Below are 15,609 nucleotides of genomic sequence, written 5' to 3'. Positions count from 1 at the left end.
ACTTTTTTCCTCACATCAATCTACACCATAATGACAAAGCAAAAACAGAACTGTCACAACTTTGTAAATTTATTAAAAATAAAAAACTGAAATGAGCATTTGTATTCATACCTTAACTCAGTACTTAGTTAAATAATTTTTTGGGGTATGACGCGACAAGCTTTGCACATCAGGATTTGGCAATTATCTGCTATTCTTCTCCTCACCTCTTCACCTCTCAAGCTCTGTCAGGTTGAATGGCAGACATTTTCAGGTTTCTCCAGAAATATTGATTGGGTTCAAGTCCAGGCTCTGGTTGGGCCACTCAAGGACATTCACAGAGTTGTCTATAAGCCACTCTTGCTGTGTGCTTAGGGTCATTGTCCTGTTGAAAGGTCAAACTTCTGCCCAGTCTGAGGTTCTGAATGCTCTCAACTAGGTTTTCATTTTCTTCTACTCTGATGAGTCCCTCAGTCCCTACCGCTGAATAACAGCACACTTTACTTTTGAGATGGTACTCTGCAGGTGATGAGCAGTGCCTGGTTTCCTTTAAACATGATGCTTGGAATTGAGGTTCACCAGACCAGAGAATCTTGTTTCTCACAGTCTCAGGGTTCTTTAGGTGCTTTTATGCAAATTCTATGCAAATGTTTTCATGTGTCTTCACTGAGGAGAGGATTGAGTCTTGCCACAACGCCATAAAGCCCAGATTGAGCGTTGCAGTAATGTTTGTCCTTCTGCAAGTTTCTCCTGTCTCCACATATGATCATGGAGCTCAACTAGTGTGGCCATCAGGTTCTTGGTCACCAGTCTTACCAAAGCCCTTCTCCATCATTTGCTCAATTTGGCCAGGAAGCCAGCTCTAGGAGGAGTCCTGGTTGTTTCAAAATTCTTTCAATAAGGGTAACAGAGACTACATGCTTCTGTGAACCTTCAATGCAGCAGAATTTTTTCTGAACTCTTCCCCAGATGTGTGGCTTGATGCAGTCCTGTTTTTGAGCTCTACAGTTAGAGTTTTTTTGACCTCAGGGCTTGGTTTTTGCTCTGATATGCATTTTTAGCTGCTAGATCTTTTATTAAGACGTGTGCCTTTCCAAATCACACCCGTTGAAGTGTAGTAACATCTACAGGCAATATGAATGCTCCTGAGCAAAATTTCAACTGTCCCAGATAAGGGTATACATACTTGTGCAATGAAATCATTTAAGTTTTTTATTTTTAATAAATTTGCATAGATATTAAAACCCTGCATTTTGCTTTGCCATTGTGGTGTATGGAGTGTAGACTGATGTGGGAAAAAAAGTATTTTAAAGCCGTTTAACATAAGGCAGCAAAAAATCTAGCTTTTTTAAGCCTGAAAAGAGTTTTTGGGAGTTTCAGGTTTGGGACATGTTTACAGAGAATTTTTTTTTTGCTGTCCTATCAGCAGAAGCTTCCCTCACCAGACTGTATGATCCACAGATGCCTTACAGCCAAGTGTTATAGACAAATAAAAGACAAAAAGAGTGCAAAAATAGGTAATAGTGCAGCGGGTGAAGGAGAGAGAGGCAGTGAGCGAGCATAATGAGCAGCAGGTGCTGTGTGGTCAGATGTCACTGTGAGAGTGCAGAAACAGCGTTCAGGTTTGGCAGTGATGTAGAGGGGATGAGTGGAGCTAATGGATGAGATCTCATGCCTCTGTTATTCTCTTCCTCTCTGCCTCCCTCATTCCCTCACCATCCATCCCTCACTCTTTCATACTTGATCTGGTCTAAGCCAAATACTGTTTTTGCTGAGGCGCTGAGCAGTGCTAGTCAGTCGGACAGGTGGATAGAAAGCCCTTCCAGATTGTGTTAGAGAGAGAGCATTTCCTGCTGCACTTCAGAAAGCCCTCACGGACCACTGTATCGTCAGCAAATATTTTCATTTTCGACAAGAGTCGGGATTCAATCATTCTTACCCATCTGCTGGAATTATCTATCTTAGAAGGAGAGGGTCAGAAAGAGAGAAAAAGAAATCGAGAGAGAGAGAGTGCAATGTCACTTCCAGCTTCAGCTGAGCTGCATTACATTTACATTAAGTAGCATGCTGACCATCTTTGGTGTCATGACAACTACTTTTGAGAAAAACATAAATCAGCACTTTCTCACATGGCCATATGTGCTCTAAACACATTCATTCTGAAGGTGACACATCGCTGACTGAAGGGTTTTATAAGCAAAAGGGCATGAACTCTTAAACTGCCTTGATCCTGGATTACAAAGGACTTATAAATACGTGTTACTGTAAAAAGAATAAATTGTATCCTGTGGCCTAACTACATAGATTACTTAATTAACCATTTTTATTAAGTTCATTACCACAAAAATAATAGTGGCCAACAGGTTGAAAGGTCCAAATTGAAGTTTCGTTGCAGCTACAAAGGGCTCTACACAATCCCAGCCGAGGAATAAGGGTCTTATGTAGCGAAACGATCATTTTCTAATAAAAATAAAAAGTTATATAGTTTTTAACCACAAATGCTTATCTTGCACTAGCTCTGCAATGCACGGTTATTTCTTCGTCTGTATACTCCGGTTCAAAAAGGTAGGGTAGGGCATATTGTAATTGTTAGAATGGCCAAGGATCAGCAATCTCCACGTAAAACTGTTTGTGGAGACCAAACCGTTTGTCGTAGAGACTTGAAACTGGGAGGGATAGTAGTACTCCTACCGCCAACAATGTTACCAAGGCTCACCCCAATTTGCCTGACGGGGGCGCTACAGTGATCAAAAGAACAAAATCGTTCACAACTCATAAACTGTCAGTTGCAGGCTCAAGTGTCTTATGTTGTTGGAATTCTTGGCTCACATCAGACAAAACACATGCCTCAGAATCAATCGTGAGCCTGGAGAAATTTTCGTATGTTTTGGATTTTTTTTTTTAAAAACCTTTTTTAAAAGGTTGGAACCAAACCAGTGTAAAAAGATTCTCTGGAGAGTGAATATCAATAATTATTAAAAAAAAAGTTGAACTTTCGACTCAATCTGGAAAGAAACACTGCAGTACAATTCTTTATACTCTCTAGGTCAATAATTATCAAAAAAATGTTGAAATTTACCTTTTGGGAATCTATAACGGGATTGTTTAGAAAAGGGAACCAAATTTACTGGAAATTCTATAAAGCCTAAAGAAAAACTCAAAACTTCATAAAAACCTGCTGCTATTTTTATCTTTTTTTTGTAAAGGGCTTTCTTTGCATGAATGCTTTGCAAGATGAGCATTTGTGATTAAAAAGTACATAAATTTGTATATATATATATTTTTTTTAAGAAAATGACCGTTTCGCTAGACGGGACCCTTATTCCTTGGCTGGGATCGTGTGGAGCCTTTTGAAGGTGCATTTTGGAACTGCATTTTTACCACTAAATGGAGAAAACTCCTAAAATGTTTTCCTCAACAAACATAATTTTTTAACGACTGAATAAAGAAAGACATGAACATCTTGGATGACAATGGGTTGAGTAAATTATCTGTAAATTTTTGTTCTGGAAGTGAACTAATTCTTTAAACTCTTTGCGGCAAAATTTAAACTGCGATTTGGACCTTCGATCCGTTGGCCACCACTGAAGTCTACTATATGGAAAAAAAATCCTGGAATGTTTTCCTCAAAAAAATTAATTTCTTCTCGACTGAAGAAATAAAGACATGAACATCTTGGATGACATGGGGGTGAGTAAATTATCAGGAAATTTGTATTCTGGAAGTGAACTAATTCCTGAACCTCAAAATGAGTTGCCAATAATCTATAGTAATCTACTGTATAGGCCACAGTGGCTATAAGACAAGGACTGTCCAGTTTATGCTTCAAACTTAATTGGAGATCCACAATTATTGTTATAATGTGGCATCATATCATTCACAGACACTTCCCACTCAATGTCCACTGCAATTCTCCACTGTGCTTCACTTCTGCAACCATTTCATCCAATAATATCCCTCAGCTGTTTCAACAGCAGCTCACAGAAAAAACGTGAGCCATCAGTCCCAAAGACAACACGACACATCCAAACACGTATTTGATTTCCTCCACAAGCTGTTCCACACCGCAGACAGGCATCATCCTATTGGCTGACACCCAGTGTGCAGAGCACAGGCAGCGTGACACAGTTTCATCAATTTCTAGAGTCATTTATAGGAAGTTGGGTGACGGAAAACAGGTGGGAGTGAAAGCATGAAGATAATCAAATGATGCATGTGGGGGTGTAACATCTTGACTGACAAGTAACAATGAAAAGAGAAGGAAACAGACATAAAAAAAGTGTCTGCGGTTATGCCAATGCCAGTCATTTCCCATAACCCCCTCGATCGTGTCACTCAGCTGAGTCTCACATTAAGGCCAAATTACATGGCTCAGATTTACTCTCAACAGGTGAGTGACCTCACACTTATAATGACAGTATGTGACAGGCCTATCAAAAAGCTGGAAACACATGACACACATACTGCTCTCTAGTATAATACAGGGTTCACACACCTTTTTCACCACACAATCTTCATGGCTTCTCCTGTCACTCAAATTCTCTAGATAAAGATTTTTAAAAAGCATTCACAACAAACAATATCTTAGAGCTGCGCATAGCCAGAAAAAAATGGTTATAGTAGTTTTTATGACTTTCATTCCTTTCATGTCTTTTCCAGTATCTGAAAACCCAAAATTTAAAAGCTAATAACACATTTTAAAAATGCACTATCCACAATAAAAAGATGTTGTAAAAGCGATTAAACATCATTAGAATTTTTTTATTAATGTGCCAAGTTGCTAAATGGCTTGATAAACACCCTACAGGTATGCAAATAAATTATATTACTTAGCATACTACACTGTAAAAAGATTTCACTAGTTTAAACTTAAAAACTTAAGTTCAGCAGCTGCCTTAAAATTTTAAGTTAAATCAACTCAAAACGTTAAGTTATTTTAACTCATGACAATATAATGAGTTAAAATGACTTGTACTTTTAAGTTGATTTAACTGATGAGTTGAAATTACTTGTAGTTTTATGTTGATTTAACTTAAAATGTTAAGGCAGCTGCTGAACTTATGTTTTTAAGTTATAACTGGTGACAACTTTTTACAGTGTATTTCTTCATTTTGATAATTATCTATGAACATAATTTACTGAACAGTGGTATATTTTATCAAACTGCTGCTGTCAGACAAGCCTGTGCATTACAGAGATTTTACTACAGGTAAAGGGATAGTTCACTTAAAAAAAATGTAATTTGTGTTATCATTTACCAACATAATCTCATGATAATTCATATGTATTTTAGGTAAAATGTGGTTCTACAAATTGTACATTTACTTATGTTTTTACAGACGTCCAGAACTGCTGTATTTGCAGCATATTAAGACTAAAAAAAGTATATTTTTTTAATGCTATATCGTTATTAAAATGTGACCCTGGACCACAAAACCTGCTATATTTGTAGCAATAGCCAAAAAGGCATCGTATGGGTCAAAATGATTGATTTTTCTTTTATGCCAAAAATCATTAGGTTATCAAGTAAAGATCATGTTCCATGAAGATATTTTGTAAATTTCCTACTGTAAATATATCAAAACTTCAAAAAAGGCCTTTATAACTGGTTTTGAGGTCCAGGGTCACAAATGGTAATTTCCCTGCATATTTCAGTCAGTTATGTTTTATATCTGTTTATATCCACTATAAAATGGGTATTTTAAAGTTTGAGGGTAGGTTAAGGGGTCTAAAAATCTAAATCGCTTACTGATAAAATGATAAAAATGCATTGATACAAATATCTTATTGATTTAAAAGATTTGTAAATATTTTATGTAGCTAAAAATACGTAGACATTTTTACATTAAAATGTTAAAATACGTCCAAAGTGTACGTTTCAGCATAAAAACATACAAAAACGTATGTTTTGTGCTTCTAAACATTACATATTAATACCTACGTATAAACAATGAGACCAGGCTCCATTTACTTACTCTTAAATTGTCGAAAACCCTATGACTTTCTTTTCTTTGAAGCATAAAAGATTATATTTTGAATATTTTTATATGTCCTTTCAATTGAAATCAATAGGAATCCAAAACATCTTTTCTTACATTCTCAAAATATGCAGCCTACATAACAGAATAAATGGCATAGTTTTTGAGTGAACTATCATTTTAAGAGGATTTGCACTCCATTTGGTACTGTGGCTGATATGTACACAAATAATGAGTGGCTTGTGTACCTACTGCACATTCATTGGATTTGCCTTTCATTTATAATATTTGTCTCCTCAAATCTAAACAAATTGATTATGTTAATTCAGATGTAACCGGATATTTAATTAAAATACTGCACGCAGTATTAAGCAACAATGCTCATTTCATCAGTATCATGTATCAGTCTGTTTGCTTTTGGCAGCATTGAACAAATAAAATTTAATTTTGTTTTCCTAACAGGGTCACTAAACACTCTCTGCACTCTCTATTCACATTATAGCTCATATTGGCACCCAAAGGTCATATTTGCAGATACTATTGTGTTTGAAAAATGGCTGTCACACCCAGAAAACCAAAGTCTGGGAACACGGCGCATAAAAGCACAGCTCCTTCTTATCTTTAATGTGCCTCTGCCTGATATGCTTATGAAAGGGAACAAAAAAGTTATTTATTTTACATTTTGAAAGATACACCTGTGGCAAAAACATCAAGCTATTAAAATCATTTAATAGCTTTTCTAGGCACACCAAAAAGGTGGAACGATGAAGAGAAAGCATGAAGTGGGATTTAAAACCCATAGATCTCTGGAGACCCTTAAAAGAGAATTTAGAACGACTGAAAAAATTTTCACAAATCTAATCTTAATTTGAAATTGCATCTGTTAACTAAAATTCCACTTAATATCACATAACAAAGTCTAAATCAAAGGTGACAGACTAGAAAAGAATAAAAACTCTCACACATTACAGTTACAGTACATATTCTCCGTTTCTAGTGTCAAGAACCATATAGAGATAAAAGAATGACATTGAAGTACCTAAAAGATCTGAAGTATCTAAAACAACTCTTTCCACCTCAAATAAAAACCACACATAATGCAATATATATATATATAGTACATTAAATGCTATCTTGCTTTGCGCTAAGATCCAATAAGTTTTGAAACTTACCACACAAACTTAAACTGACATATCAGACCTGAACACAATACCAACAGAATGGAATTTCTGAAGAGTGAAATCACTTCACTAAGTTTTCAGTATGCTCTTTAGCCTGAGGGAACGGTTTTGTTTGCCAGCTTTTACACAGAGCACTTAATGACAGTGTTTCTCCAGCTGTCATCCAGCCTATCGGGAGTGCTGGAAATGCACTGAAGTTTTACGCAGGCTGGTCAGGCAAATGAAGGACAATAAAGATGAGCTTCATTAGGTACACAAAACCCTAACGATTCCAAAGAATGCCATGCCGCACCAATTCAATCTTCTTTTTAAAACAGAAAAAAGAAAAAGAAAAAATACCCCACTGTCTTCCTCACTTATCTATGGAAGCCTGTTTCCTCCACTGAATTTTTTTTTTAAAAAGGTAATTGTGATTTATCTCTAAATCCCGTTTTTTTACTTGCAATTGCAAGTTTACATTCAGCAATTCTGACTTTTTTCCTCAGAATTATATAAACTCACAATATACTACATTTATAAGACATAAACTTGAAACTGCTAGTTACAAAGTCAGAATTTTAAGATATAAACTCGCAATTTGGACTTTTTTCTTAGAATTATGCAATATGAACTTGCAATTGTGAGGTATGAAGTAAGACTAGCATGATATAAACTCGCAATTTTGACTTTTTTTAATTATGTGAAATAAACTTGCAATTGCGAGTTATAAATTCAGAATAGCGTGATATAAAATCACAATTTAGACTTTTCTCAGAATAACATGATATAAACTTGCAACTGCGACAAAGTCAGAATTTTGAGATATAAATTGCAATTGAGAGTTATAAAGTAAAAATAGTGCGACATAAATTCGCAATTCCGACTTTACTCAAAATCTCAAGATATAAACTCGCAACTGCTAGTTACAAAGTCAGAATTTTAAGATATAAACTCACAATTCTGACTTTTTTCTTAGAATTATGCGATATAAACTTGCAATTGTGAGGTATGAAGTAAGAATAGCATGATATAAACTTGCAATTTTGACTTTTTTTAATTATGTGAAATAAACTCGCAATTGTGAGTTATAAAGTCAGAATAGCATGATATAAAATCACAATTTTATATCACGCTCGTAATTCTGACTTTTTTTCTCAGAACTGCGTGATATAAGCTCACAATTCTGACTTTTCTCAGAATAACATGATATAAACTTTCAACTGCGACAAAGTCAGAATTATGCGATATAAACTTGCAATTGTGAGGTATGAAGTAAGAATAGCATGATATAAACTTGCAATTTTGACTTTTTTTAAATTGTGTGAAATAAACTTGCAATTGCGAGTTATAAAGTCAGAATAGCGTGATATAAAATCACAATTTTATATCACGCTTGTAATTCTGACTTTTTTCTCAAAACTGTGTGATATAAGCTCAATTCTGAGAAAAAAAGTCAGATTTGCGAGTTTGCATAACGCAATTGTGAGATAAGAAGTGCAAAAACTCATTTTTTATTCAGTGTCGGAAACGGCCTTCCATACTTATCAAATACAAAGTATATTAAAAAAATTCTGTCCTCCACTGCCACTCCAGTGAATAAATGGAGGAGATGATGCAATGTGATGTGAAATATTTATATATAGATTTGGCCTTGTTATATGCTGTTAGGGTTGACAGAATAAACTGCACTGTTTGCCAGAAATATATATATAAAATTTTATCATTGGTAAACTAGCCCCCATGATTTGGACTCTGGTCCAGAACCGTGATAAATGGATATGCTTGTATGGCGTGTCTTACCCACTGCTTTACATGTCTTGGTAACCGGGTCCATCTCGTAACCCTCGTAGCATTCACATTTGTAGTCGCCTTTGAGGTTTATACATATCTGACTGCAGGCATCAGGGTTCTCGCATTCGTCTATGTCTGGAAGAGACCATCAGAAAAGCATTAGAAACAGAGCAGAGATACACAGAGAACAGAGGCTTTTGTAGTGCAGTGTCCACAGACAAGATAAATGATGCTTGCAAACACCATCTGGGGATATCTCTACTATGACGCTGAGAGTAAACAAATCATAGATGTCCACAACGCACATAAAACAGAGGCCTTTTGGGAAAGCGGATACAATGTAGACTTGCACAGCATCAAAATATTGGTATCTGACATAATATTTATGTTACCTCCACAAGTCTTCTTGTCCAGGAGCTTGTAGCCCGAGGGGCATTCACACTCATAGCCGATCTGCCGGTCCTTACAAATGTGAGAGCAGCCACCGTTGTTAATGGCACATTCATTTAGACCTACGACAGAAAAAAATAACAAGAAAGGTGGTGTTAAAGGTCAGCGTGCCCAGCAGGAATTGAACGGTAAGTGCAACCTGTTACCTGACACTAGACGATAGACTGCTTCTTTCTCATTTTCTAGGTTGAGCTTCAAGTTTGTGTCAAGGCTTTATGAGAAAGCGATGAGGTGAGTGCCATCTAACTGAAAGACCTGCCTTAAATGCTTGAAAAATGCAGTGGGTAGGGGGAAACTGCTTGTGCATGTGGCGCTGTGATAGAGAGTGACAGAGTAATATGGCAGAGGTCTCGCCAGTATTGCACAGTATTGCACAAAAACATTTATGCATTGGCTGATGGCTCCCCACTGTCAGAATACACATACATCACTCTTTTATGTCATCTCTACATGTCTGCTCTTTCTGACCATTATAAAAAGCAACAAAATATTGCCATTACCACAGTTACTATTTTAAACTAAACTTAGTAAGTAAACAAATACTAACACAAATAATAATAATAACAAAATACTATAAACAAAGAAATATAAATTATTATTTGTTAATATTATTACTATAAAGGGTTATTAATGTATTCATTAAATATTTACTATAATTTTGAAAGCTAATAGTAATAATAATAATAATAATAGCTAAATAATAATTAGTGCTGTCAAATGATTAATCGCGATTAATTGCATCCAAAATAAAAGTTGTTGTTTACATAATATATGTGTGTGTACTGTGTATATTTATTATGTATATATAAATACACACACATACAGCATATATTTAGAGAATATTTTCTATATTTATTTTGAAATACATTTTTATTCATATAATTAATATTATATATAAATATATTTAATATATAAACATAACTTATTTTTCTTAAATACATCCATGCATGTGTGTATTTATATATACATATTAAATATACACAGTACACACACATATATTATGTAAACAACAACTTTTATTTTGGATGCGATTAATCTAAAATTAAGTTTGACAGCACTAATAATAATACTAAGCTTTATAATTTAAAGCAAATATAAAATAGTTTAATTTACAAATAGTTTATATGCAATCTAACTATTTATTCTGCTTTATTCTTATTATTAAGAATAATGACTATAATAATAAATCTGAAGAAATACATAACTATTTATAGCTTTATAAAATATAGTTTTTACTATATTTTAAACTAAACTTCTTTAGCGAGCAAATACTAACACTATTAATAATATTAATAACACAAAATAATATAAATATAAAGACAATCAAATCTATTATTTATTTTATTATTATAAACTTTTAATGTATTTATTAAATAGGAACTATAATTTTAAAAGCTAACAATAATAATAATCGTAGTTAAATAAATAAATAATAATGATAATAATTAGCTTTATAATTTAAAATATAAATACTAAATTGTTTAGATTATAAACAGTTGATATTTAAATTAACTATTTATTCCGCTTTACTATCATTATTATTATTATTATTAAGAATAATGACTACAATAATAAAGCTAAATAAATAATAAAAATAAATATTTGTTTTTACTATTTTTTTAAAATTAACTTATTTAGCGAGCAAATACTAACACTAATAATAATATTAATAATAACAACAACACAATATAAATATAAAGAAATAAAAACTATTATTTATTTATTTTATTATTATAATCTTGTATTAATTTATTTATTAAATATTTACTATAATTTTGAAAGCTAATAGTAATAATAATAATAGTGAAATAATAATAATCTTTATAATTCAAAATATAAATATAAAAATGTTTATAAATATTTGATATTTTAATTAACACTAACATTACTAATAATATTAATAATAATAACAAAATAATGTAAACAAAGAAATATAAACTATTATTCATTTATTTTATTTTAAACTATTATTAATGCATTTATTAAATATTTACTATAATGTTGAAAGATAATAATAATAATAACAACAGTTAAATAAATAATAATAACAAGCCTTATAATTTCAAATATAAATACTTTTTTAGTTTATAAATAGTTGATATTTAAGTTAACTATTTATTCTGCTTTATTATTATTAAGAATAATGACTAAAATAATAAAGCTGAATAAATACATACGCACTATTACTAACTTGAACATTTTTTACTGTTTTTTAACTAAACTTATTTAGAAAGCAAATACTAACACTAATAATATTAACTATAATAATAACACAAAATAATATAAATATAAAGAAATATAAACTATTGTTATTAATGTATTTATTAAATATTCACTATAATATTGAAAGCTAATAATAATACAAATAAGAAACCGGAAAATAAATAAATAAAGTGAGTAAGTAAGCAAGCAACTTTGTTTGTGGATATCAGTGTGTGCCAGTAGAACACAAGAGACATATAAACCTGCCTGACAGAACAAAAAATGATGAACAGGTGGAGGAAGACAGACAGCAATAGAAAGGGAGAAAGAAAAGAATAGCTGATGCTAATGCTGAGGAACAGCTGACAACAGGAGATAGACAGAGGACAGGAACACCACAGGAAGTTCAAGTGAAATAGGGCTAAGAAAAGACAAAGTAGAATGAAAGGAGACAGGTTGAGAAAGGAGGTCGGACAAACACCTGGACCGTGACTAAGAGAAATGCACACTCAAAAATCAAGTGAGACACTCTCCGACAAGCAAGAAAGATAGTATTTTCTCCAGGTCATATATGAATCATGTATAACAAGTAAAGGATGCACTAGTGAATATGTTAAAAGCGTAATCCCTGGCACCAGTCCTAGTGATTTAGCATGCATAGCTGCAGTGGCCCACTTGGAGCCGGTCCAGACTGCACTGGGCTCAGAGGGGGCGTCTGCCGTGCGTCAGGTGCCTGCACTAATCTCATCTGCTGAGTGGAGGGACCCACAAGGAAATTAACACCATCCTGAAGAGCCACTGTGGGACCATGTATTTTACATTAAGGATTGACACAAGAGCGAACATAACCGGGAGGACAGGGAGAAATAGAAAGAGGGAGAGTCGAGCGAGGAGCTGGCATTTCCTAAATACCATATCGATCAAATTAACATACACCTGCAAGGTGTTGGAAAACTATCTTAACATTTAGTTAGTGAGATATTTTTCTTGTAAAGGTGAAGTGTGCAATATCTATATGACAAGTGATGCCATGTGGATCTGTTTATGTAACAGCAGCAGCTCTGCACTGTAAAAAATGAGTGTGATTTTAACAGTAAAAGAATGTAAAAATGCTACAGTAAAAACCCGTTATAAGTTTCTGTACTATATACGGTGTATAACTGTGATTACATTTAATGTAATTTTAAAGTGAAGTACTGTTAAAATCACGGTTTTGGAGGTGAAATAGAACCAAGTCATTGCATAATGTACAGTGAAAAAAAGTGAATTTACATTTCCAGAATTCCCTGCATGACGTTGTTTTGTTGTTGAATTAATTCCTTCTTTAGTTTTTTCTTATTAGTGTGTGCATTAGGCTTTTATCTGACATCTAATGTTGTTAAATGAATGTTTATTGCATTATTTTAGTATCATGTGTGTTACCATATTAGTGTTCAGTATTTCACTGAATGACACTGTGCACCTTCTGTAAATAGGTATTTCCCGCCTAAGCTTCTGGAAAAGCTGCTTGTGATGAGCTTTGGTTCATCATGTGACATTTTCATCACCACCTATTTTTAGTGGTTATCAGTGTATTACAAAACAGATATTATAATAGTACTTCAATGAGTAAATTATTTTTATACAGTTGAGGTCAAAGTTTACACCCCCCTTTTCAGAATTTGCTAAATGTTAATTATTGTACCAAAATAAGTAGGATCATGCAAAATGCATGTTATTGTTAATTTAGTACTGACCTGAATAAGATATTTCACATAAATATGTTTACATATAGTCTACAAAAGAAAATAGTTGAATTTATAAAAATTATCCTGTTCAAAAGTTTCCCCTTGATTCTTAATACTGTGTTGTTACCTGAATGAACCACAGCTGTGTTTTTTTGTTTAGTGATAGTTGTTCATGAGTCCCTTGTTTGTCCTGAACAGTTAAACTTCCTGCTGTTCTTAGGAAAAATGCTTTAGGTCACACTAATTCTTTGGTTTTCCAGCATTTTTGATAATTAAACTCCTTCCAACAATGACTGCATGATTTTTAGATCCATCTTTTCACACTGAGGACAACTGAGGGACATGCAACTATTACAGAAGGTTTACACACTCACTGATGCCCCAGAAGGAAAAAGCATGCATTAAGACCAGGGGGTGAAAACTTTTGGAATTAGAAGATCAGGCTAAATTTAACTTATTTTGTCTTCTGGGAAACATGTAAGTATCTTCTGTAGCCTCTGAAGGGCAGTAAATGAAAAAAAAAAAAAATGATATTTAGGCAAAAGAAAAATATACACATCTCCATTCTGTTCAAAAGTTTTCACCCCCAGCTCTTATTTTGGTAAAATAATTAACCTTTTGCAGATTCTGGAAGGGGGATGTAAACTTTTGACCTCAACTGTTTAGTTAATGAAATGCATCTTTTTACTGTGAATTTAAGTTTTTTTTTTTTTTTTTTACAGTAAAGTTCTGGCAACCACAGCTGCCAGTATTTTACCATAAATGTCACAAGTTTTTTTTTACACTGTGGGTATGTGACTAAACACGCACATTCTGTTGGTTGGCCAGTTTTCTTTGTAGCGTGATGGAAAAGATTAGACCACCTTTTTGTTTAAAAAAAAAAAAAAAAAAAAAAAAAACTTGCTGCACTGATGGCATCCAATGGGTGAGACTTTCGGTTCATTAGTCGCTACAGGGAAATAACGAGATGAATAACAGCATGCAGTAAACTGTAAAACTGTTTGCACTACAAAACAGTGTGTTCATAATTGATATGATAAAACATTAAAATTATTTGGTAAGACACTGATTTGCAATATCAAGCAGCAAAACGAGCTGTTTTGTACACCTAAAAATAGCTGAACGCAGAAGAGACCGGAAGTCAGACCAAGAACATTTACAAACGACCGTATCCACTCTTATGGAAAAAATAAGGTGGATAGTAAAGATAAAATAAAAATGCCATTAGAACTTTTTTGAAGACAGGCACTTCCTTTCAGAGATACGTTCATATAAAAACACACGACTTTGGAATGACTTTGGAACGTGCAGCTCATATTTATTCAATGAAATCACAGCCTTCTGAAGTCTGATCCAGCCATATCGTAATTCTCGTCTTCCGTCCCCAAATGTAAGACCTCTTGAAATTAAAATTAAGATATTTCTTTCTTATTTAAGAATTTTTAATGTTCTTACATTTGATACAACTAAATTGAAGACTTTTTGAGGACTCGCAGGAACCCTAGTATTTAAGATAGCCCGTTGGGAAGGGAGGTGATACATTTTGGTAGCTTGACTAGAAGACACAATAACCCCGGGATGTCGGGCTAGCGATTTTGCGAGCCTTGATACAAATATTAAAATAACACTGCTTTGCAGTACGGTTAAATATGAAAAATAGTTGCATTAGGTATAATTAACTAACAATGAAGAATTTTCCAAATCAACACTAGTGGTTGAGCCAGAAGCTGAGATATTGAACTGTCCAAATTAACTTTTCATGAAACTGACTGGTTGAATAAACGGTTTACCTACAGTTGTTTTTGTACATTAAAAGAAGAAAAGAAAGTATTTTAACTTCAAAAAAAATTTAACATTCCTCAAAAAATTGTATTTTCAGCTCTAGCTCATCACAGAAGAAAAAGTCCAGTTCCCCAATGTGGTGAAAGACAAGAACAGAGAGAAATATCAGATCTATGGGAACCTGCATTCTCTCTGGAGAGCAGGAGAACATGCTGGGCACGTTCTCCTCGTATGATAGCACCCGAGGGAAGACTCACACTTTGATCTTAATGATCGCTCTGTGGGTTATTGGCCCTTGATCAAGTGAAGCCCCTAATAAGCCAACACTGCCTATGAGCTTAAATGCTGGGCTAAGTTTAGTTCTCCCTCTCCAAATTACTAGTTACTAGAGAGAAAGAAAAAGCTGACCCTAGATCATTGCCTGCAGGCATACGATTTTAAACAATTTTACAAATCTAACACTAAGTAATCTCAAAACTTACATTAAAGTCATCATATAAAATACTTGCATATAAAACCGTATTTAAAAATAAAGTCCCT

General features: G+C 33.6%; 1 protein-coding gene across 1 annotated transcript in view; it reads right to left on the bottom strand.

Moving 5' to 3' along the window:
- The window catches only part of lrp8 (low density lipoprotein receptor-related protein 8, apolipoprotein e receptor), a 229,223-nt gene that overhangs the window by 44,389 nt on the left and 169,225 nt on the right, over positions 1 to 15,609 (bottom strand). The window contains exons 8-9 of the mRNA XM_073851156.1: positions 9,301 to 9,420; positions 8,918 to 9,043 (exon numbers count right to left, since the gene is read on the bottom strand). Of these exons, the coding sequence (XP_073707257.1) occupies positions 8,918 to 9,043; positions 9,301 to 9,420 (246 nt within the window). The remainder of the gene's footprint in view (positions 1 to 8,917; positions 9,044 to 9,300; positions 9,421 to 15,609) is intronic.

This window comes from Garra rufa, chromosome 12, assembly GCF_049309525.1.
Source record: "Garra rufa chromosome 12, GarRuf1.0, whole genome shotgun sequence".
In the NCBI taxonomy this organism is placed as follows: domain Eukaryota; kingdom Metazoa; phylum Chordata; class Actinopteri; order Cypriniformes; family Cyprinidae; genus Garra; species Garra rufa.
Note: the sequence above shows the minus strand (reverse complement) of the source record. Positions and strands in the feature narration are given on the sequence as shown.